Source organism: Pygocentrus nattereri, chromosome 14, assembly GCF_015220715.1.
Source record: "Pygocentrus nattereri isolate fPygNat1 chromosome 14, fPygNat1.pri, whole genome shotgun sequence".
Taxonomy (NCBI): Eukaryota; Metazoa; Chordata; class Actinopteri; order Characiformes; family Serrasalmidae; genus Pygocentrus; species Pygocentrus nattereri.
In genome coordinates this window covers 27,808,861-27,833,988 of record NC_051224.1, presented here as the reverse complement: position 1 = coordinate 27,833,988, position 25,128 = coordinate 27,808,861, and the positions used below count along the sequence as shown (strand labels likewise).

The 25,128-nt window shown below is 37.2% G+C and overlaps 1 protein-coding gene and 1 long non-coding RNA gene across 4 annotated transcripts; both read left to right on the top strand.

The window, feature by feature from the left end:
* Positions 1 to 5,136: 5,136 nt before the first annotated feature.
* On the top strand, positions 5,137 to 9,231 carry LOC108438917. Of its 2 annotated transcripts, XR_001858729.2 has the most exons (4): positions 5,137 to 5,206; positions 5,321 to 5,435; positions 5,918 to 6,048; positions 8,749 to 9,231. It is a non-coding gene; the product is annotated as an uncharacterized LOC108438917 (long non-coding RNA). The 2 variants fall into 2 exon arrangements; XR_005131387.1 differs by lacking the exons at positions 5,137 to 5,206; positions 5,321 to 5,435 and adding an exon at positions 5,594 to 5,672.
* Positions 9,232 to 15,835: 6,604 nt separating this feature from the next.
* On the top strand, positions 15,836 to 24,391 carry LOC108438899 (lipopolysaccharide-induced tumor necrosis factor-alpha factor homolog). 2 transcript variants are annotated; one of them, XM_017717014.2, is made up of 5 exons: positions 16,027 to 16,171; positions 18,237 to 18,430; positions 21,187 to 21,231; positions 23,060 to 23,204; positions 23,347 to 24,391. In XM_017717014.2, the coding sequence occupies exons 1-5, from the start codon at positions 16,074 to 16,076 to the stop codon at positions 23,450 to 23,452; spliced, it is 588 nt and encodes a 195-aa protein (XP_017572503.1). In that variant the 5' UTR covers positions 16,027 to 16,073; the 3' UTR covers positions 23,453 to 24,391. The 2 variants fall into 2 exon arrangements, with proteins under 2 accessions (XP_017572504.1, XP_017572503.1); XM_017717015.2 differs by lacking the exons at positions 23,060 to 23,204; positions 23,347 to 24,391 and adding an exon at positions 22,264 to 22,448 and having other exon boundaries at positions 15,836 to 16,171.
* The last annotated feature ends 737 nt before the right edge of the window (positions 24,392 to 25,128 follow it).

Here is a 25,128-nt window from a genome sequence, read left to right as displayed (position 1 = left end):
ATGTTTACCACTGTGTTGCATCACCTGTTTTGTAACAACACTCTGTAAGCATTTAGAACTTTAGGACCAGCTGCTATAATTTTGAAACTGAAATGTTTTCTCATTCTTGCTTGATATAAGCTTTCAGCTGCTCAACAGTCCGAGGTCTCCTTTGTCATATTTTTCATTTCGTAATCCAAATATTTTCAGTAGGTGGCAGGTCTGGACTGCAGGCAGGCCAGGTTATCACCCACACCCACTACTACAGAGCAAGGCTGCTGTAATACGTGCAGAATATGGTTTTACATTGTCTTGCTGAAATAAACAAGGCCTTTCCTGATAAGATGTCATATGACTGGCAACATATGTTGCCAAAACCTGTATATATTCTTCAGCATTAATGATGCCAGCATTTATCAGCATTAATTCAGCATTAATGTGCCAATCACCTATGTCATGTGCACTGATGCCCTTCCATACCATTATGGATGCTGGCTTTTGAACTGTGTGCTGATTATAAGCTGATGGTCTTTAGCCTGGAGGACACAGTGTCCATAATTTCCAAAAGTAATTTCAAATTTTGATTTGTCAGACAACAGTAACAGTCAACAGTCTTAAATGAGCTTGGGCCCAGAGAACGTGGCAGCTTTTCTGGATCCTGTTTATGCATGATTTCTTCTTTGCATGGTAGAGTTTTAACTTGCATTTGTGGCTGCAGCGATGAACTGTGTTCACACAGTGGTTTCCAGAAGTGTTCCTGAGCCCATGCAGTGATTTCCACTGCAGAGTCATGTCTAATTTTAATGCAGTGCCACCTGAGAGCCCAAAGATCTGGGCTAACCAGTACTAGCTTTCAGCCTTATCCCTTGCATACAGAGATTTCTCCATGTTGTCTAAGACTTTTAAATGATATTATGTACGGTAGATGATCAAATCCACAAGTTCTTTGCAATTCTACATTGAGAAACATTATTCTTGAATTTCGCACTACTTGCTCACACAGTCTTTCACAGAATGGTGTTTTTTAGCATTCCACAACATTACCAGCCTTTCATTGCCCCTGTCCCAACTTTTTTGGAATGTGTTGCTGCCATCAAATTCAAAATGGGCATATATTTTTCAAAAAACAATACAATTTCTCAGTTTCAACATTTGATATGTTGTCTGCACAGCATCCCATTTACTTTCACAAGTAAAAACATCCATCTTCTCTACAATACTCTTCAATAATCCCCACTTTTGACACCAATGTGTTAAGCTGATGGCTCAAGATGGGCATCAATACTGTGAAGTGAATGAAAATGTAATGAAATTAAATGAAATTATTTTACACAGCCAACCACATGACCACCGTGCTGCAACACTGCAACCACTATTTTGAAAAAATGCTTCCATAGTGGCAGGTGGCAAAATAAAGTGAAACAAAAGTTTGCATGCATCATTTTATACTGGTTGCATTAAAGTAAGGTGTTGTATGTTGTATGCGTTAACATAAATCAACAGATTTCCTAAATGAGTAGACCTTTGAGGATTTGTCATGTGTTAATTCTTTCTTGAATGTGTAGCTCTATATCTACTGTATATTTGTTGCCTGTATTTTGTTTGGCTTCTTTATGTATTGTACCAGCTGCTCAGCATATAATGGAATAATTGTCAAATAAAATTAGTCAATGACTTAGGACATTTTGGCCTTCATGTCATAAAGACAGGACCAGGAAAGGCTGATAAATTATTACATGTGAGCCAACCTTTTCAGTACAGCACTGACAGGCTTCTTTGTGTTATGTCCTCTAAGCCTCTAAGTCACAGATACTCTATGAGTTTACTCAAAAGTAGATCATACTAAACAGTATAGCAGTTGAAGCTTTCAAACACTGGCAAGGATCTTGGAGAGAATGTGTGTGAGTGCACCATGCATGATCAGCATAGGCACTGCAGACAGATTGTCATTTCAGACTGATAAATACTCACGTTTCCAACTGTTTGCTCTGTACACAATTTGATTTAAGCAACCAAATGTTCTTTGTTGCAGAAACAGCACTGTCACACTCATAGGCTATCGATCAGGCAGAAACTGAATAATCTACAACAAGTAGCATGCTAAATATAACATCCATAAATGCCTTGTAATGTAATGGCTTCCTTGACATATTGCATACTCTCGGAAGTTTATGGTAGTTAGTGATAATCATATCATGGTTAATTTAAGAATAGAGAAAAACAAAAATCATTTATTGATATACAGTGTAATACAAAACAAGGGAGGATCTAAGTTTTTGTGGTTCTGTCGTAGATTTAATGCTCAAATAAAATCAATTGCAATACACTAACAAGAACACCGGCATTCATTTAAATGAGGACCCAACCAGACAGTTTAGTATCATTTGGATATGGTGGGAACAGTGCAAGTAAATCAAAAGCCCAGCCTCATAAGTGATCTCTTAATTTATGGTAGTATTGTAAATCAGAGTCTGTTTTTCTAAGAGGAAGTGAATCACTTCACTGTAGTGGCAAACATTGTGTATCTGATAGCATTTCACTCAAGTAAGAAAATCCATTCCTTTCCGTTCCCATGGGGAGCTTTTCAGTGATGTAAGGAAGTCCAATTGTTCTAAAATCCGTAGCCTTATAAATGAAAGATTCATTCTTAACACCAAATAGTCACACTTTTTAGAAACAAAATATCTTCATGTAGATAAATCAGGTTGTACAGTAGGTTTAGTAAAATGATAAATACATAAAATGAAATACAGATATTTATTAGAATATATTTTTCTATGCAAGGTAAAATTATGCAAATAGCCTACTGACAAATAATTTTGTGCAATCAAATGTTATGTTATAATGTATTATAGACTAAGGCTTACAAATTTCACATGATGAATTATTTAAATTCACCAAGGTCCCACACAACTCTATTGCTATTTTATTTGTACATTATGCTACTTGGTGCAGTTGTTTGAAGCATAGCTTTTTCAATGTTAAGGGCACACAACCATATCAGCCAACAAAGGATAAAAGGATTCTCAACCTCTTTTTCTTTGTTTTGCAAAAGAGCAAATGAGTAAAGAGTAAAGCATGTTCCATCTCAATACACACACACACACACACACACACGTGTGCCATCTCAATACATATAGAGGAAAATATGTGATAAAACTTATTTAGTATCTATATAGTCTTTAGTATCTAAACATTTATAAATGAAACTGAAATATTATGAAATATTATATTATGAATATTATAAATATTATGAAACTGAAATGTAAAACTAATTTTAAATACAGGTTTTAGTACAGTATTTTTGTTTGTCTCTTGCCATTTGAATGCTTCAGTTTCTGTTCACCTTGCATGTGTAAATTTAATCAATTTCTGTAAACTAACTGTAAACCCGCTGGCTGTGTCAGAGCCGGTTTATGTAGTCGTGTCGTCATTTTGTAGTCGGCGCCATGTTGTTATGCCCATATTAGGAATTCCGGGTCTAAGCCCCATTTCTCTAGGAGCAGAATGAATAGGGTTTTCCAAAAAATTACCTCTATCACACCCTTTGTTAAATACAAGTATTTGTCCTGTGAACATTCTTCTATCAGATATCATTGGATCCTCTGAATATATGAATATTGCTACATGTGACCTAAAGCTACTGCGCACTGAATTCACACCATTAGACAGGCAGCCTCCTTAAGCCGGTTTTGGCAGTGAACATTTCCATGTTCAGACTGATGGCAGATGAGAAGAAGTCTGAGCAAAATCACCAGGTTTCACTGCAGTTCTCTGTTCTTCATCTGATGCTCACTGAAACACGATAGTTCTCTCCTTTTCGCTTGATTTGAAGGTGATCTACAAACGGACCTGTACTCAGGCTAATCCAGTACAGACTCATCTTAATATCACTGTTGACCCCCTGCTAAACTGATTTAGGCTCTCAGAATATCCTGATTATTATTATTTTAATGCCAGTAACATATTACTGAGGGCATTCTCCAAGGACATTTGCCAGCTTTTTCTTTGACTTTTTCCATTCCACCTTAAATGGTGCAGCAGTCACGTTCGGAACTGCTGCGCCATTTAAGGTGGAACGGGACAATTTGAACAAGCAACTGGCGATAAAGAAGCTGAATTGGAGGGTTGAAAGGCATGACATGAGGATGTTTCTCTATTTCTGCTTAACAGCTGAGTGACATTAACTTATTTTGCTGAACCAACAGGTCAGTATTTTGTCTAGTTTGCTAATGTTTGTGATAGCTAGTCACAGCAGCTGCACCATATAAAGTGGAATGGGAACATTCAAACAAGAAGCTGCGAAAAAAGAAGCTATGTTCAGCCTCGTAGTTTTAACACGGGTTGTATAAACAGTTTTAGCCTATCAAAATATTCTAGCTAGAGGTTTTACGAGTATACCCATAAGAGTATACACAGAGTGCGACAGAGGCGACTTTTCGAAAACCCTATTCATTCTGGCCTTAGAGAAATGGGGCTAATATGGGCATAACGAGGACTACAGGATGACGCAGGACTGCAGTGGTCTATTTCCCCCCTTACATCAAAAACAGGACTACTAAACAGCAGAGGGCGCCCGCGAGGGAATCATCAATGAATGGATGTAAAGGCACTCTGCAATGTCTTCCGGATTTTTTGGACGATAGAGGGCGCTCCCGAGTGATTCCAAAATGAATGGGTTGAACTCATAGTTTATAAATGCTTAAACATTTTTAATGTAAAAGAATACAATAATTTCCTGAACAGTGAATATCATAAAACATTTTAACACCACTGTTATATTTTTAGACCTTTTAAACTCGAGTTATAGGACTTTAAAACAGCACCACATGTATGTCCGTGACGTCAGTGAGCTCGAACAGCCAATGAGCTGCTCCGCTCACCAATCAATCATCATGGCTCTAGCAGTAAAGCCCGCCTCCTGCAGCCCAAAACCCGTTTGCTGTCGAAAAATGTTTTTGAGTTTTCTGTTTTTTTTTGTTTTTTTTTTAGTGACATACATCCTTCTACTAAACTGAAGAAATGTTCTGGGCGAGTGATTAGAAACTATTTTAACTTTTCGTTTTTAGCCGTCGAGCTCCATTTACTCCCATTCGTTGAGGACTCACTCGCGGGCGCCCTCTGCTGATTAGCCGTCCTATTTTTGATATAACGGGAGGAATAGGAAGTGGCCAGGCTCTTCATAAACTGGCTTTGGTAAAGGGAGCTCAACGGCTTAAAATGAAAGGTTAAAACAGTTTCTAATCACTTGGCCAGAACGTTACTTTAGATTGTAGAAAACAGAAAGATGTATTTCTCAAAAAGAAAGAAACCTTACTAATATATTTTCTTTTTTCTACAGCAAACGCATTTTGGGCAGCAGAAGGCGGGCATTACTGTTAGTGAGTCCTGATTGGTTGGCGAGCCGAGCAGCTCATTGGCTGTTCGCGCCAACAGACGTCATGGACGTACATGAGGTGCCGTTTTAAAATCCTACAGCTCAAGTTTAAAAGCTCTTAAAATGTAATAGCAGTGTTGAAATGTATTATGTTAATCAGTGTTCAGGAAATTATTATTTTACATAAAAAATGTTTAAGCATTTATAAACTATGATTTTGCTAAAATGCTCTCTAGCGTTTGAGAAACCCGGAAGACATTGCAGAGTAGTAATTCTACAAGTTGTGTGGCTGTGTCTCTGTGTAGATCAGGAAGAAGTAAGATTCAGATTCAGATTCCTTTATTGATCCCAGGGGGAAATTACAGTTGTTACAGTTGCAGCCACTTATGTAAAAATAAACACTTTACTAATAATTTAAGACAATATAGAGAAATTTACAGTATGTACACAAGATCAGTCTAGAGCTGACACCTAAAGCCTTGGCTATATTATACGACTTTTAAAGTCTTAACAGATTATAAAAAGATTGAGTATCTCACACTATATTACTGTTTTTTGCAGATTTTTGGACGACTGAAATACTGGGGCTCAGACGCTGCACAACTGAGCCGAATGGACCTCGCGCGAACTGCTCGCTGCTGTTTCTCTGCTGTTTGTCTGCTGTTTGCATGGACACAGTAAAGAAGTAACAGGTAAACATATTTAAGCGAGGCTCGTGGATTTAAAAATGTGTTTATTGTGGTATTGTGAGGGTTTTAAAAGTACACGATTGTGCTCTTGCCCTAAACTGAACTTATTAAAATGTTTCGCTCCACGCGTGAGTGACTTTTTGCCCATTTTCTTTACTGGCTGTATTTTCTTCTCTCGCGCTCTCGGTTTTCATTGGCTGCTGCAGGAGTCCCTTCAGATTAAGTCGTTGACTCGTTTAGTCTGGTCGAAAGAATCAAACATGTTTCACATACCAAAAATCTGAGTCTGCGACCTTCGCACACTACTCGCTCTCTCCAACTGTCGACTTCTACTGACTCAAAAATCTGCAGACTATAGCCAAATAGTACAGACTCGACCAGACTGAGAATCGGGGTAAAAGTCGAGTAGTGTAAGGGCAAATTCTGCTTGTGTGCAGCGTAGCCAACAACAACTGGCTAATAAAGCTCAACGACTTGTGCAAAACCTGTGTCTCCTTCTGTAATGATAAACGCTTTATTTTGTACACTCAGTAGTCACATGTAGGTTCACTGGTCATTTTGGATAACACAAAAAGTGTTAGCAAATTTGTGTTGTCGTAAGCCAATTCTAAAAACCCTGTTTTTCTCTACCGTTTGATTTTACATCACACCACTTACATCATAATGCCACGTTTATGTAGAAATTCTGAAGAAAAAATGTGAAATTTCCCCTTTAAACAGAACAAAAGGAGAGAAGCTTAAGAAATGGAGACACAAGAGGGACCTCTGTAAAATAATGCCATTAATCTTTTGTCCTAGATTGGCCCACATTAGCCTGTACAACATAGGCACTTGTTAAGTGATTTATAGGAGCATGATGACAGTCACTGACAACATGGCTCTGTAAAGTCTGCCAAAACTTCCTGAGAACTGGAATAGATGTCCCTTTGAGTTCCCATATCTACCTCATGCACACATGCCTGCCATTTCAAACATGAGGTAATGTGTACTCCGCAATGTTTACTCATTAATCACAAAAGGTAGTTAATTGCATGACCAGTGAACATCTTTCACGTTTGGAAGTGGGTCTGCAAGAGTTGTCATATGTGGAAATCACTTCTTCCTGAATCTGTAGCCTGTGCAGGTGCAGCACGTTGTTGCCCATGTTGCAGAACACAGTACTCATAAAAGCACAACAAAAGATGGTCTATCTACCTTGCTAATTTTCTTTAGATAGGTCTATTACTCGTTGATCATCATAGATAGCATGAAGGGAAGCAGTGGATGGAGCATACCCACAGCAGTAGTATGGGTTAAGGGAGTCCTAAGTATTTAAAACAAACTACCATTCGCTACATTACCTCGTAGCTCCATTTTTCAGTTTTTGACATAATTTGAAAATGCCTGTGGTGCTATATACTGTGCATAAATTTCATGATAAAAGGACCAACAAAAATTACCCAAATTTGCTTGGAAAAATTCTGGTTACGTAGACTTTATTAAAAGTAGAGTATTGAAAAAAAGCAGAGTTTTTTCCTTCTCCTGTAAAGTTATCCTGTTGGAGATATGAGGTTTTGATCTGACAGCGGGGTGTGTGTGTGTGTATTTTTAGTTATTTAGTTTAATTTAAAATATACATACAGTGCAGGGAGAGGCAAAAAAACCTGATGGGCTTATATAAAGCCTCCAACTTAATAACAGAAACATTACACAATATAATGAAAAATACAAAATTCTTGCAAGCTTTATATAAGCCTATCGGATTTTTTTCCTCTCCCTGCACTGTTTGTTATCTTAGTCTATTTGTGCATATTTTAAATTAAACTAAATAACTAAAATAAATAAATAAAACGAAAAACAAATTAATTCTCAGGCAGACTTCTGCAGATATATGCAAACAAAGTTTCTAAGACGATATTAATGGATTTAATGGATATAAATTCTGGATATAAAGTCTGTTTTGGATTTTTGGTCCAAATTATGGTAACCCTGTGCAGACTTTTAGAGAATCAGTGGCTCAGACAATAAAAAGGACCTTTAGCCCTTCTCAGATACTCAGTATAGCATGTAAAAATTGCCAGAAAAGAATCATTTATGTAATTACAGATGTTGTATAAGAAGAAACTAATCGATGTCAAGGATTTTTCTTTTGTTTAAGGAGTTTTTGTGAGCTTCCATTATTCTCATTAATAGACCCAGATATAGTTATGGAGCAGTGTTACAAACTTAGAGGAATCCAAAATACCAACACAATCTTTACTGAAAAGAGCTGCATAATTAAAAAAATTGTTAAATCCTATGTGGTATGATTTTCCAGTGAACATAAATAAATGTATTTTGCCAAAAAGATGGTCATACAATTAAAATGTCATGCTTTGCATTTTGCTTTTCATGTCTTTGATTGCAATTTTCAGAAAAACACAATCTGTCCAACAGAGGGTGCTGTTACACTTGTAACACTTGTGTCCACTGTGATTAATGAGACCCACATCTCTGGGGGTGGTGCTCTCGTCCCGCTGCTGTCACATGCTGAGAGTGGAGCGGAGGGGCACTGGGATCTCAGGGAGCCCTCATGTCTCTGTTACTTTTCTTGCTCTCTTTTAGTTAGGCTGTAATAGCTAGACCTGCCAGAGTCTCTGCTGCACTGTAAATTGTAAACTGTAATCAGTCACTATTTACAGAACTAACTCTGTGTGTTTTCTTTTTCTTTGCCGAGTTGAACAGCTGCCCGTCCTGTGCGACCATATGCTGTTGCTTCTTCTACCTTGATCGGGTGCCCACTGCTTGCCAGCCTTCTGGATCTGTTTGACCACCATGGAGCTTCTCGCTGTACAGCGCTATGCAGACTTCACCAACATGAACTAACCTTTGTGATGATACTGCTGCTACTGCTCCTGTTGCCGCTGCACAGACTCAAACTATGTAACTATAACTTCACCTGCTTCACCTGTTTTTCCCCACATTCGTATTTTATTATACTAATGCTATTTGCCATCTGGTGTCGACCAGAGGAGAATGGGTTCCCCTTTTTAGTCTTGGTTTCTCTCAAGGTTTCTTCCTCTTGCTCTTAGGGAGATTTTCCTTGCCACTGTCACCATTGCGTTGCTTATGGGGGCTTGGACCCAGATATTTCGGTAAATCTGCTTTGTGACTACACCTGTTGTAAAAAGCGTTATATAAATAAACTTTGGCTTTGACACTGACTTATTCCAGTGCTGAACACCCATATGTCTGACATGTTTTCCTAGCCATGCCTGATATCTCTTGTTTTGTCAGGAAATCTGTGATTCACTGGCAGATGAGATTTGGCATACAGTTAGGACATTTTGATCTGCAGGAGCTTTGGCACAGTGGTGTTAAAAATCAAGCTGAATTCTACAAAAAGAACCCTAGCATATGTCTAACACTGGACTGTTGAGATGCTGTATCATGAGGTGCAGGTCCAAGTTGACCACATCATTGAAAAACTTGTAGGGCATCCAGAAAAAATTTGTAATAGTCTTCAGCTGGGCTAGGTCCAGGTGTTGAAAGACTTTCATGACTGCAGAGGTCAAGGCGACCAGCATGAAGTAATTAAGTGCTGTAACATGTATCTTTGGCCTGTTGATGATCTGCTCATTGATGATGCACAATGCACAGTGTCCACATTGAAATGACATTATACCTTGTCTCTGTATTTAAAACCTCTTTTCAGGTGTACATATTCAGCTAAAGATCTTTAAAGTGGCTATGATTTCATAGATAAATATGAATGTGATTTCATAAAATACAAGGGAATAGTCACATATTATTTTAAGGTCGGGAAACATTATTAGTATGTCATGCAGGTAGTTTATACAGTATGCAATTGCCCACATAATTTTTATTTTCACTTGCAACAGGTCCAGCTCAACTGATCAGCAAAATCAATTAACTTTTATTTTTAGAACCTAATGTAATGTAACTAAGTTAAATTGAGTCTTAAATATACTTTTACAAGGCACCCGTACAAGGTGTGTTATTAGTAATATATTGCTTAGCTATTTAAGTGTAGAGTTTGCATGTCTGCATGGGTTTCCTGTGGGTGCTTTGGTTTCCTCCCACAGTCCAAACACATGCTGTTAGGCAAAGTAGAGATACTAAATTGACCCTAGGTGTGAATGTGTGTGTGCGAATGTATATGTCTGTGTGTTTGCCTTGTGATGGACTGGCAGCCTGTCTAGGGTGTTTCCTACCTTCTGCCTAGTGAGCAATGGGTTTGGCTCCAGCGGTCCAAACAACCCAAGTAAAGTCTGTTAAAGATTAAATGAGGCCTGACAAAAAGTTATTTTTTAAATAAAGTCCTTTAAGCTATTTACAGTGTAGCCATGGTTACAGACCAAATAGTTTAAATGAAAGTTTTGTATGTTTCTTCTTTTGTCCAGTATGAACAGTGTGCCTAATTTGTAATATGTGACATGGAGCCTTTCTGTCAGTAGCGCAGATCTTGGGTCCTACAGTCTCAAGTGTTTGCCACTGGAATATGAAGGTATAAATATGTTTCCTCTTGTGGAAAAATCAGCGACTCATATTTTTAGTTTAAAGATGTAGGATGAAAGAGGTCTATTTGAGCCCTCAAATATACAGCACTATTTTCTACCCTGTTGTAAAGCATTTACTTTAGTTGGATAAAATAAGCTACTCATTTGTCAAAAGCAAAATCCCATTACTGAGTCAGAGATATTTATAAGGTTACTGACAGCATGCGTACACTCAAATGATCTGGTATTTTTTCTTTTTCATTTCATTTAGATGTTTCATTTAAAACATTAAATTAAAATATACATTGCATTTCATGACAAATTTTGGTGGCAGAACATCTCGCTACACAAAAATCTTGAAGAATACACTAGCTTAGTCCTTTTGATTTTTGAGAAATGAAGGTGCATTTGTGCTGAAGAAAGAATGAATTAAAAGCATAAAAAATATGGGCAAAAAAATAATGGAAATCTTTATGAAAGTAAATGTTTTTGAGGACCATTAGCTCCATGTGCAGTGAGGTAATGGGTTCTAACTGCCTCACTGATCTGGGTATACTAAGTGCTGTGTCTAATAAACTGTGTTAAATAGTAGGTTCATTAAATCATCATTATGCAAGAATTAGTTTTTTTTTGCTATAGAGAACTCCTACAGTTGCAGATTGTAATTCACTTTTACACCACTGTTGTAAATAAAAATACTGCTTTGTCCCCCTCATCAAGTTGTAGGATACAGAACCGGCAATGACAACATCAGAAGTGAAAGAAAGTTAAACAAGGTTTTCCTAGTCACTTTGCAACTTCTGCTAGCTGAAGACTCATACTTGGTGGTATGTGTTGTATTGCCATGAAGAGTTACGCAGTTCTTGTCGGAGTACATTAAGGGAGACCACCCTCATTTACAATGCAACTGAGTTTTGTAGGCTTTTCTATAGAGCAGTGAAAGAGATGCTACTCTCACTATTTTAAGTCATTGTACCAGGAAAATGATTTTAATGCTTTATTTTAAGGTAGAATTTTTTTACTGAATGTTGCTTTAGGGTTGTGTGACACAGATCAGCAACAGAGGAGACAAGAGGTCAGTGACAGAGGACTAAAAAAAACAGGGTTGAGAATTACCATGAGGCAAAGCAAATGCAAAGCTTCACAATGAAAACAATGACTACAGTTCGTAAAGTAGGTGTAAAGGTTCCTAAATGGTTCTTGGGTTGGATGTACAGTTCTAGGAGAAAAAACATTTACTGGTATAAAACATTCCAAAGACCCTGGAATTTGAACATAATTACAAAGCATGACATCACACTGCTGATGGTTTTCATCAGTTCTCTCTCATTCAGACTACAACCCCATTTCCAAGAAGTTGGGACGTTGTGCAAAATTTAAATAAAAACAAAATGCAATGATGTTTAAATCATTTAAACCCAACATGTAATTGAAAATTAGTACAAAGACAGCATATTAAATGTTAAAACTGTGAAATGTTATTGTTTTTTTTTTTTAAATATATGCCCTTTTTAAATTTGATGCCAACAACATGTTCCAAAAAAGTTGGGACGAGGGCAACAAAAGGCAGGTAAAGTTTTGTAAGAAAACACCTGGTGGTTGATTGGCAACAGGTCAGTGACATGATTGTTGTAAAAAAAAAAAAGCATCCCAGAGAGGCTGAGTCTTTCAGAGGTAAAGATGAGGAGGTGTTCACCACTCTGTGAAAGACAGCATGATCAAATAAATCTTGAATTGTTGCACTTTTATACATTTTTTTTTTTGCTTTTCATCATCAACGGTACATAATAATATTAAAAGATTCAGATAATCTGGAGAAATCTCTGTATATAAGGGACAAGGCTGAAAACCAGTATTTGCTGGCCATGACCTTTAGGCCTTCAGGTTTCACTGAAAACAGACATGATTCTGTAGTAGAATCACTGCACAGGCTCAGGAACACTTCTGAAAACCACTGCCTGTGAAAACAGTTAATTGCTACCCCCACAAATGCAAGTTTAAAAATATATATATATACAGGAAATATATATATACAAAAAAAAAATATATATATATATACAGGAACCAGAAATGCTGCCACCACCTCTCGGCCTGAGCTCATTTAAAATGGACTGAGGAGAAGTAGAAAATTGTCCTTTGGTCCAACAAATCAACAATTCTTGGGAAATCACGGACTCCTCCAGGCTAAAGACCACTCAGCTTATCATCAGTGCACATTTCAAAAGTGAGTATTTATGATGATATGGGGGTGCATTAGTGCACATAGTATGGGTGACATGAACATCTGTAAAGGCACCATTAATACTGAATGATATACACTGCTCAAAAAAATAAAGGGAACACTTAAACAACACAATATAACTCCAAGTAAATCAAACTTCTGTGAAATCAAACTGTCCACTTAGGAAGCAACACTGACAATCAATTTCACATGCTGTTGTGCAAATGGGATAGACAATAGGTGGAAATTATTGGCAATTAGCAAGACACACTCAATAAAGGAGTGGTTCTGCAGGGGGGGACCACAGACCACTTCTCAGTACCTTTGCTTTCTGGCTGATGTTTTGGTCACTTTTGAATGTTGGTGGTGCTTTCACACTCGTGGTAGCATGAGACGGACTCTACAATCCACACAAGTGGCTCAGGTAATGCAGCTCATTCAGGATGGCACATCAATGCGAGCTGTGGCAAGAAGGTTTGCTGTGTCTGTCAGCATAGTGTCCAGAGACTGGAGGCGCTACCAGGAGACAGGCCAGTACACCAGGAGACATGGAGGAGGCCGTAGGAGGGCAACAACCCAGCATCAGGACCGCTACCTCCACCTTTGTGCAAGAAGAAACAGGAGGAGCACTGCCAGAGCCCTGCAAAATGACCTCCAGTAGGCCACAAATGTGCATGTGTCTGCACAAACGGTTATAAACCGACTTCATGAGGATGGTATGAGGGCCCGACGTCCACAGATGGGGGTTGTGCTCACAGCCCAACACCGTGCAGGACGCTTGGCATTTGCCAGAGAACACCAGGATTGGCAAATTCGCCACTGGCACCCTGTGCTCTTCACAGATGAAAGCAGGTTCACACTGAGCACGTGACAGACGTGACAGAGTCTGGAGATGCCATGGAGAGCAATCTGCTTTACATTTTGGACAGCATCCCATCATTTTTTTTGTATAAGAGTATCCATCTTAAAATATCCTAATTCTTTTTTCTTTTTTTGTACAAACCTTTACATTAAAGAGCCAAAATATGCTTTATTTACATTTTAGTAACCCCCTTCATTTAAAAAAATTGCATCAAACAATGCCAACCCATGCTTTTTATGATTTTTACAAAAAATGTAATATGTGCTGTTTTTTTTTGTTGTTGCAAGAGCTCAATTCTTAACTTTGAATTGTAAAACCATGTAAAAATTATTTGTAGAAATACAGCCTGTTTTCAAACCAGCCATTAGGGGTGTACTTTGTGTACTTCTGGTGCCAGTACCAAGCCCGGATAAATGGTAAGGGTTGCGTCAGGAAGGGCATCCGGTGTAAAACTTGTGCCAAAACTATCATGCGGATCACAAATATGATTGCTATACCGGATCGGTCGAGGCCAACGTAGTGAAGGTGGACGTGGAAATGGTTGGTGTGAAAGTAGAAGAGGCAATGGATAGGGCAAGATGGAGGCAGATGATCCGCTGTGGCGACCCCTAAAGGGAGCAGCCAAAAGAAGAAGACACACAGCCTGTTTTCAAGCTTGATATATGGGCAGTGTTACTGAAATAAAATAAACCCTAATACTTTAATTAACTGTTTACTTTGAAATGGCTCTTTCTTGTAAGCACATATTATGGTTTTTTGTGTTTGTCTCTCTCTCTCTTGGTCTCTTCCTTCTCAGAGGTACCTCCTCTGGAACCAGTCATGTGAGAACCATGTGAGGAGCCTGTTTTAAAAGAGGCCTTCAAGATGGCTGAAGAGGCAGAGGACTGATTATGTGCTGTTTTAGTTAGACTTTTTAATCTCTTGTGTTGGGAGTGTGCTTTGATTTAGATATTTTACCAGTGCTTCTTTTAACTTTGTAAGATAGTCTTGTATGTTTAAAGGAAGTACTTTAGTTTTGGTTATTTACCTCCACACTTTTAACTTTGTTTTACAAGAGATTGTTTGTGCCACCTAGGGTTTCAAACAGGTAAGAGGGGCATGCCTATACATTCGCACCACATAGATATCTACTCTGGCTCCCTAGGTCAGGGGGCGGGCACTGCCACATGTACTTTTGGTTACTGGCTAGGGAAGTGTAGAGTAGTTGGCTTTTTTTTTTTTTTTTCTTTTTTTTTCAAATATTTTCTTAATATTGTTTCAGGGTAGGTAAGCGTGGTTTGGTTTTGATTCGTTCTTTTCTTTGGTGTCATCCAGTTTGACTCTTCCAGTGTGGTACTAGATATCACAGCAATCCGGTTATCTTGATGTTTTAATAAAAATGGCTTCAAAAGCTCTACATTGGTCTGTCCCTCACGATTCTAATCAATTCTCACCAGTTCAGTATTTTAATGCCACATGTTACTAGTCCCACATACCCTAGACAAAACGTGGGGTCATAACAATGGCAAACTGAGTTGGGTTTAGAATGAACTAGTCATAACAGTCCTGATTCAGATCATAGAGAGCATACAACAAGCTGCTATAGAGTTCTATGCCAGTGTTTTCTCATATTTTCTCATCTGAATTTGAATTCTTATTTGCCAAGTATTAATTGTATGTTTATTACTTCCAAATCAAGTGAAATGGAACACAAATATACTGTTGCATCAAGTCAGAATTCCAGTCACAATCGTGCATTAGTCATGAGTTCAGAATGTGCAGAAACACACACATCTACGCACACTTCAGTGAAGTAACTCTTCACATGACTTCTATTACAATAAGGTTCATAGTTAATGTGACATAGTTTGCTCTTTTGTCACATCCTCAATTTCCAGCTAAGTGATTGCTAATTTGTTCTCTCTCTCTCTCCTCTCTCTACATGAATAAACCTTGTATGCTCAGAGATGCTGCTGAAATCTTTGTTTGTTAGCTTCTCTGTGCCAATGTCTTTTTTTGTTTGTTTAAACTCTTATATTTTGGCTTTGCGATTTTAAATAAACAGTTGAGAAATATACACTGTAAATGTAAACACAATGGTGCTTTGTTTTGACATAAATACCCTTATTTGATAGAAATGTATCAAGTCAATAAAAATAAGTACTAGAAATTTGTGCCAGTACACCATTCTGACCTATAATCAAGCTATTTACTACATTTGCTTAATAGCTAGTTCTGTGTACCATATAATAACTTGGTTTCAGACAATGAATAAGGCCTTGTGCTTAAGATTAAAATCCTGATACCAATATCCACTCTGAGACTAAAATCCTCATATCAATGTTTCTAAAGTTGTGTGTGTATATATATATATATATCTGGACTGATTTTCAAAAGGAAATGTCATGATTGTAAGTACTGACACTGTAAGCACCTTCTTTTTTACTTCTTAAATGCTACTTCCTCATTTGACTTCCTCTCTCCACCCATGTTTGCTGTGTTTACTGCTCATGACTCAAACTCACTTTGCATCCTGTTCTCTGAGGAATACCAGATCAAAATCTCATCTACTGCTTTTCCTCTAAGGTAAGAAATAATAACATAATACCAAGCAATACCTGTGAGGATCTAAACGGTGGTATTTTTTTAAATGATGTTTTTGTATTAGAGACAGGACTACACCGAGACACATAAGGAAGACTCTATTATGTCCCCTTTCAGTCTCACTCTTCAGCCACCAGAGCAACTTACATCAGGATTTTTGAAAAAGCTGTAGAATTTATTTACATTCTACATCTATTAGCAAACGTAAATATTTATAGCAGTTATAAATTTGTAAAAGAAAAGTGAGATTAGTTGTTTGGACTGTAACTTTAAGTAAATTGAATTCATGTAGTTTTTCTATTTTGGGCAACTTTTTCCTTTCACTCCACTACATTTCAAAGTCAAATATCTTACTTTTTACGCCACTACATTATGAGAGCTCTGTTGTTCCTTTTGGTTTGTGTGTGTATAAAAATGCAACATATCAAAATAAAAGAAGCGTGAAGCAAGAACACCAATCAGGGCACAGCTTGTGTGTGTAAATTCTGTTCTTATACATATACATATATACCGCTGCTGTCGGGACAAAACTTTGTTTTGAACGGGTGGATAGAGAGCAGATTTATTCTTATAAACACAACTCAAATGGCTTTTCAACCTGTCACATTAACGTAGGGACTCGTTCCGTTTTGCTCCTTCTCGCGCCTTGCCGGGGTCTCCTTTTCTCTCGAAGCTCTGCCGCCTACTGCGGGAGAGATGACCATAAGTAGCCTGGTAGAAACAAGGCACAGCATCATCAGCTACTTAATCCGCTGGTTCAACCGGACCGACTGGTTCCTTTGACTTACATTAAAAGTAAAGTATGTTTTTTTCCATCTCCTGTAATGTTACTATTTTGGAGGTTTTTTATATATATATAAAATAATCTGGTACTTTGGACTTCAGACTTCAGAAAATATAAGAATAACACTAAAAACAATAGTAAAAAAGTACAGTTTTATGTGCAAAGTTGAAAGAAAATTAAAGTTACATGCGCGTATGTGCAAGTATGTAGAGCAGCTGTTCATAAAGTGCATCAAGTAACAGATGTAAACAGTAAACAGTAGTGTTCTATGCAAGTAATAGATGTAAACAGTAATGTTCTGACAGCAGCAGTACAGTGTATGTAAGGTGCAGTTGTTGAGTGCAAGGTTGGCCAAAGTTAAACTGGTCAGAATGGGAGGGGGAAGAGGTAGTGAGTGAGGTATTCACAAGCCTGATGGCCTGTGAATAGGAACTGTTTGTCAGTCTTGTAGTCCTGGACTTTACACTCCTGTAACGTCTGCCTAAAGGTAGGCATGTGAAGAGTCTGTGCTGGGGGTGTGTACTGTCCCTGATTATGTTGTGTGTAACTAACTAACTGTTCCATAGGTCTAGATATCATTGTGACTCATATTTCATTTACTGGCAGAAAGTTTAATTTAAATCATTTAAGATTTATAAACTGAGACATTCAAATTCTGAAAGAAAAAAAACATACTTTTACTCCAATTTAAACAATTTTTAATTACAATTAAAACCTTCAAAGGGCCTACTACAAATCTTTTTTTACAGAATTACAGAAACCAAACTTGTAACCAAAATTAAACTTTTCTTCACTAGGCTAATTTGTGTGTGGGGACCACCCATAAGTCACCACAAGACAACAACAACAAAAAAGAAAAGTTTGAATATTATATGATAAAATATTGACTTTTTAGCTTTACACATTCTTTATACATTAACTTTTAAAGTGCATTTTTGGCTTTTACACTTTGACAAATTACCATACATAAATACAGTTTGTGTGTACTTTTTCCAGCCTAGGAATATAATAAGCGTAATATTTTTTCGTTTATGTGACATGGGAAGAGTAATACAATAAAAATAGGGAACAGTTTTAATTAAATGACACTGGATTCTCTGTTTCTGTCTTTAAATAACCACAGTTCCCCTTCTAAAAAAAACAAAAGGCACTTTCTCTTAGGTGACCTCTGCTTTTATTATGGAAACAAAAATACACAGTGTACTGAATGTCATGTGCAATAGCCAGACATTTTTTGTATTAATTGTATATGTTCTCATTAAGGCTCCTAAATATGGATAAGAACGGAGAACTCCCTAAGGAAGCTGCCCCACCTTACCCAGGACCTCCAGTTAATTATGGAGGAGTAGACATGGGGATCCATCCTGGCTACCCTTCAGCTCAATACCCTCCTACTGCTGGCTTTCCTGCATACCCTGGACCTGCACCTCAGTCAGGCCAGCCTGCAATGTATCAAGGTGAGTCCCACCATTTTTGAATTACATGAAAGTTGACTAATACCACTTTACCCCATTTATATACAGTATGATAAAGTTGCAAACAAATAAAATTGTCACAGAAAACACCCAACAACAGTGTTTGTGTGAGGTTATGAAAACACAAAATCAAAAAACAAGGCCAAAGCTAACAACAACGCAAATCCATTCCTGACACCTACATCTTATTAAGCTCAGGTGGTCTTAGAATATTTGAAAAATAATATTAACTACAGTACTACGAATAGTACAAAATTATTGTATTATTTTGTATTTTGTTTTGAGAAAAATCTGCATGTTTGTATAAATACTATTTTATACCCCTCACGCCCCACTCCCACGCATACTCCTCCAGTTGGTCTTATCTCAGTTGATAGCCAGAATTTAATTTTATGAGGTCCTGGTTACAGGTTGAAGTGGCCAACTTTGGAGTATTATGTTCTGGGGAAATTGTTATAGAGAGGAAGATAACTATAAAATAACTGATAGCATACCACAGTGGAAATTGACCAATAAACCTTGTACAGCACTAGGTGTAAATGTCTGGGGTAAATGATTGAAGACTGAAGTTTTTTCAGCTCAGCTGAAACAATTGAGCAGGATAATGCTGTGTTTACATGTCGGCATTGAAAAAGGCATTGTTCTGTGCCTTACTGTGGAGTTGGTTTAACATGGTGATGTTACACAACCAGTGGTGGAAGACAGCCACATAATGTTGCCATAGTGATAGCATTTGCTCAAAATTGATAATGAAAATTGACAAAGAAGCTTCAAAAGTCACTTTTATTTGTTTAAAGAGTAACTAAACCCCACAATTTTCAGCTAATTCCACTTGGGCCACACTGGGAAGGACACTGCAGTGATCTACGGGTTTGGGCTGGGCTGCTGTGTTTTCAGAGGTAGCGTACATTAGCTACCACAAATATGGAGAGTGACCGAATCAAATTGCACCTAATATTGCCAAAGAAATAGAAAAGCTGTCATCAATATTATTTGCAATGGGCCTGTGTCGCTGCAGGCTTTCATTTCAACCTGAGACCAATTGATTGAATAAGTGGACTCAGGTGTGCTCTTGCTTTGTGAATAAAAAACCTACAGCCACACCTTTTGTGGATAAGACTGGTGAACTCTGAATGACATGTAACTGACATTTCCTTTAGTTTTACATGGAAGCTTTGAAGATCATAGCTTCAAAATTTGTGCACACAGGTGCAGCCTAAAATATTCATATTCCATATTAAATGTGAAGGGTCTGACTGCAGAGCCGCTGATTTACATTTGCAGTTTCACTCCAGTGGTTTCAGGCCAGCTGAACTCATCCACAGTAGGAAAAAAGTCTTTATTCATAGTATTCAATTACATCATTAAGAAGACCACATCACCATTTTGAAAGGCAAGCTGTGATTCTGATGTTTCCAGAAAACGCTACGAGAAAAGAAAAATTCACTACAGTATGTGATATTTTATATAAAATAATAAAATGGTAATCAAACCTGCCAGAGCTCTTAAATAATAAACTTATACCTAATTAATTTTTAAGCTCAAGTCTGTTTCTTCTAACATCACCTTACTTCAATAAATGTATTAATTTACCTCGATAGGTCTAAATGATCCTTAATCAACAAATACCTCAAACTTTTACTTGGAAATGTTTCAACTGTTACTGAGCAGTTAATGGGCAGCACAGTGAAGCTATAATCAACTGGAGTGAAACTTAACTCTGCAGCTATAGATATTATTGTATTAAATGGCTCTCACAAGATCATCAAACTAACATCAACATAGACCAAAGTAAGCAATTCAATATAACAAATACAATCTATCTACATACATAAAATTGTCTAAAAGGAATATCACAAAATGTGATATTCATCAGAAAATTCATCAAGAAATGCATCATTAATTTCTGCTGGTGTCATGGTACCTCAAGTATGAATCCACAATGCTTTCCACCTCTCCTACCAAGTGTAACTGTTTCCATACCAATATATCAATTAGTGTATTTACATGTACCTGCAAATTATATTGAACAATGCTGCCATTTTTAATACTACTTACACCAGCTCTGCTCAGACAGATATTTGTACTTTTTTTGTTACTTTTTATGTTACTTACTTTGCAGTGTGCATCCTTTGGTAAACGCTTAGCTGAATGCTACTGGAGTAAGCTGTTAGCCTGTTAGGCTGAGCTGTTCACCCTAGACCTAATTAAGTGTTAATGTATATACACTTCACATAAATGCAATTTGTAGCAAACATTTAAAGTTAATATTATATACATGCAATTTATTACTACAAACATGTACATTTATGATGTCATGCTGGGATTCCTCTTTTTCAGTGAATAACACAAAGTGACTTAAGTGCTAATAGCTCCATCATGTGGAGAATCTTCATACTGAGAAAATAACCTTTTAATGACCTGTGGGTATGCCTGTGTATTATTCAAATCGCAAACTAATCACTAAGCCGATTCATTGAGAACATAATGTATTCAGGTAATTTCAATCAAGCGATTATTACAATTGAGCAATTGTGATAGCCCTAATCATAATTCATTCTGATGTACTGTTGCCTATCACTGCTCAGGAACTACGCACTGTTACTTTGGCAAATGGCTAAATGTCTTTCAGTGAAGTTATGCTCTAAATTATTTTATAATAATTGGAGGTACTTGCTATGAAATAGTTAAAATTGTGACTTTTTGAAATTGAGTAATCTTTTTTTTTTCCACTGAAGGTCCCAGTCCTGGAGTAAACCCTGGAGTTATTCCTGTAGCTACAAGTAAGTTTCACTAACAACCAAAGCTTCTAGTTATTGACACAATTGTTTCTGGGTATAGGCAGTTATAAATATTGAAGAACATTTTAATTTAGTGCATACCTTTTGTGATCATGTAAAAGGCCAGGGTTGGGGTCAGTTCCATGTAATATGATTTAGTTCAGTCAGTAAAATGAAATTAGATTAGGAGACTATTGCTATTTGTTATCAATTTTTTAATCAATTCTGAATTGATGAACTTTAACCAATATAATCATTTGCCACTTTATTGCAGCCAGAATTACATTGTGTTCATTGTTATCTCCCAACTTGGTAGTAATTCCAAAACTTCCTTCCAAAAGTCCATAGCAGACTTGAAGCGTTTAGGCAGTGTGTACAGAAGGACGAATGTCAACGAGTTGAGCACCTTCCTTCATTATGTTCCTTTGATAGAGTGAAATTTTTGCTCAGTGTATGAATACAGACCCTAATTGTTACGTTCCCCTCAGATGTAGCTAGGGAGAGGAGGAGTAACAAAATAACATGTCATGGCATGTAAAGCAGGAATGGAGGGAAGGGCACCAGCACACAATAGTAATGTTTGCATCAAAATTTTTACTTTGCTTCCCACTCATAACTGCACATAACAGGAGCATCACTTATGAGAACAGGTAAACTAAAACAAGCATTCAATATGCAAAACAATAACTAATAAAGTCCAACCAGCCACAAAGGTGGACGGTGCCAAAGAAATGAACAAAAAAAGAACAAATCTAACCTACCTAACCATAAATCTACTCCTGTCCCAAAATACAGCGGGTGGCATCGCCCCTTACCTAGTGTGTCTAGACAGTCCAGCAACTATAATGAATGCAAATGTATAGGCGCGCCCAACTTGCCTGCCCACACTTCGCGCTGGAAAGGGGAAAAAGAAGCAGAGAAAGAGACGGAACACAAGAGAGACATGGTACTGACTACTTCTTCACAACTGGACTATGGTAGACTTTCGCTAGGTGTCTCAGACATGCTGAATGCTCTCTCCATAACCGCCCACAGGTGATCCTTTTATCCGCCAAGGCCCAGCCCACAGCAGGAATCCGCCACTCCGATTGGTGGAGAGGAGAAAGAAGCACAACCATGCATACAGGGTCCACAATTATCCGTCATGTGCACAGCTGCATCTAATCTGGTTGAGGAAGGGAAAAAAAAAACAAACGTGCAACACTGGCACGTAACACTAATGCAAGGAACCAGATCAACCAAACTAGACTTCAGTCTACCACCACACTGTTGAAGTTCCTGGGCATGGTTATTTCACAGGCCAGTAATTTGAAAACTTCAAATGAGAGAAAATTCTATAAACAAGTGATGTTCAAAAGATTTAGTAATGGCTAATTCAAAACAACCTAGTAAAGTTTGTATAAGCAAGTCATGTATGTTATGTATGGAAAAAAGTATGTTTTGCATCTGTTCTGAGTTACAAAAATGCATCTTGCAAAAAAATGACTAACGTTTTTTTTGGGATTTAAACCATAATGGCTTTCATGCAGTCATAGTGTTTACATAAATCTATAAGACTACACCTGAAATGTGCCTTTCCTATTCAAATGCAACAGTAGCTAATTTGTGAATGTAAGAAAAAGTGCAATATTAAAATAACTTTCTCTAGAGCTTGACATATTCAAATAAGTGTATTAACAGCTGTGTAATATTGAAAGCAAACAAACTTGTAGATACGTGATTTGCATCGTGACTTGTCTATACTATATCAGTGTTTTGATTAGATGAGAGTGAGCACAGAGTAAGAGACATGGAATCATGTGACTATATATATCATATGTATTTATTCCAGCTGTAACAGTAGTGAATCTTCCTAACCTGCGTGATGTGCCTGGACAGAGTAGATGTCTTCAGTGTCAACAGGATGTCATCACTAGGACAGAGCATAGCCCTGGACTTTTAACATGGCTCATATGTGGAGGTCTTGCCATTGTTGGGTAAGAAATTAAGCATTTAATGGATAATGTAAAAGTACACAAACAGAAGAGGAGGAGCAGTTGAAGTAAGAGAAAAAAAATAAATAGGGTATCTGAAAATGCTATGAGTTCCTGACTTTTTTTTTGGTCTGTCTCTGTGTAGGTGTTGGCCATGTTGTCTGATCCCATTCTGTGTGGACTCATGTAAAGATGTGGAGCATCACTGTCCAAACTGCAACAGTGTTGTTTATATTCACAAGCAAATGTAATACCTTTGCTGTCTCATAGCAGTCCATTTGAGTCAGAGGACATAATCTGTAATTATGTAAATCTGTTAAGGTAATGGCTAGGTACAGATTTGGGTATGAGTGATTTTCTTACATCCTTAATTGCAGGACATCCAATAAAATCACTAAAACTAATACAGATTCAATCTCTTACTCATAAGGGAAAGATCAATGACTGTGTTCTAATGAGCCACCGTGTGATGATACTGGTGGTGGTGGTGATGATTGTGACATCGAAATTAGATAATATAGGGTGAAGAAATCAAAGAAAAAACAACAGTAATATGCAAGCTCTTGAGATAGCTCCCCATATGCAGAAATGTTTATCTACTGGATAAACAGACTGAATCTGTGGACAAGAAAAGGGTTACAATAGACAAAAAAAATGCGGCAATTGTCACATATAAAAAGTTTTAAATTGACCGAAAAATCAGTCATGACTTTTCTTTTTGCTTTATGCAGAATGTCTATTTTGCTAACAAACTGATCTGAGCTTTGTGGAGACTCTTTCATGTGTAATGCTAAAAGCTAGGCGTATCAAAGAACAGCTAGCCAGATAACAAGTAAAATGTAACAAAAAACATGCTATCGGTACTATATGTCCAAAGGTTTGTAGACACCTCTTTTAATGAGTGAATTTAGCTACTTTTAAGGTTCACCCATTGCTGGCCTATGCATTCAAATGGGCTGTTTGCATAATCTGCAATAAATTGAATAAATGATCCTGTCATATTTTGCATATCTAGTTATCCAGGTTTCAGATTTGTTTACCACAGTTTGTGCCATCGCTTAAAAGTGACCTGAAAGAAAAAAAAAGTGTAAACATTTCTTATGTTTTTCTTTTATTACGTTGTTGTTTAATGCTGTTAATTTTTGTTGCATTACACAAGCATAAGTGACAAATAAAATAATCAAAACTGACTCTGTTTTATGGATATTATTATAAAATACACCAGTGATGGAAACAAGTCTCTAATCTTGACATTCAAGTCCCGAGTCAAGTCCCAAGTCAAGATTTAAGTCCTGAGTCTGTGAAGGCAAGTCTGAAGTCAAGTCCCAAGTAAAAAGTCCTAGTCTTCAAGTCCTGAACAAGTCACTATGCATTCTTCACTATTTTAAGGCCACATCACTGAATAATGGTAACAGTGCTATAGCCTTTTAATTACAGCACATTAGTAGTGTGTGGCTTTATATTTTTAGTTTATTTTTTTTTTATCCTTCCAACTTAAAAACAAAATCCAGGAGTACACTGATAACCATGGCAGGCATATTGTATACACACAGAATAGCACTAGACATAAAAAGAATTTGAAAAGTACCCCTGAATAAAAATAAAAACTGATCTTAAAGTAAATTAATTTTACTTATATTTTTTGGAAACAATGGGCACTTTAAAATAAAAACTGGCTTAGCACTAAACTAGTTCTGCCAACTAAAAACAACTGCTCATTTGAATTGAATTTAGCTGACAACAAAAAACAATCTGAACAAAGTTTACAGAAAAGACAGCAAAATGATGGTGAATGTGTGACACTGAAGTTGACTTTTTTTGCCAGCAGCTTCTTATTCAAATTTTCCATTCCACCTTAAATGGTGCAGCAGTTACGTTCCGGTCTTACGGTAAATTCAGAATCATCACGTTGTTAAAATGAGTTGTA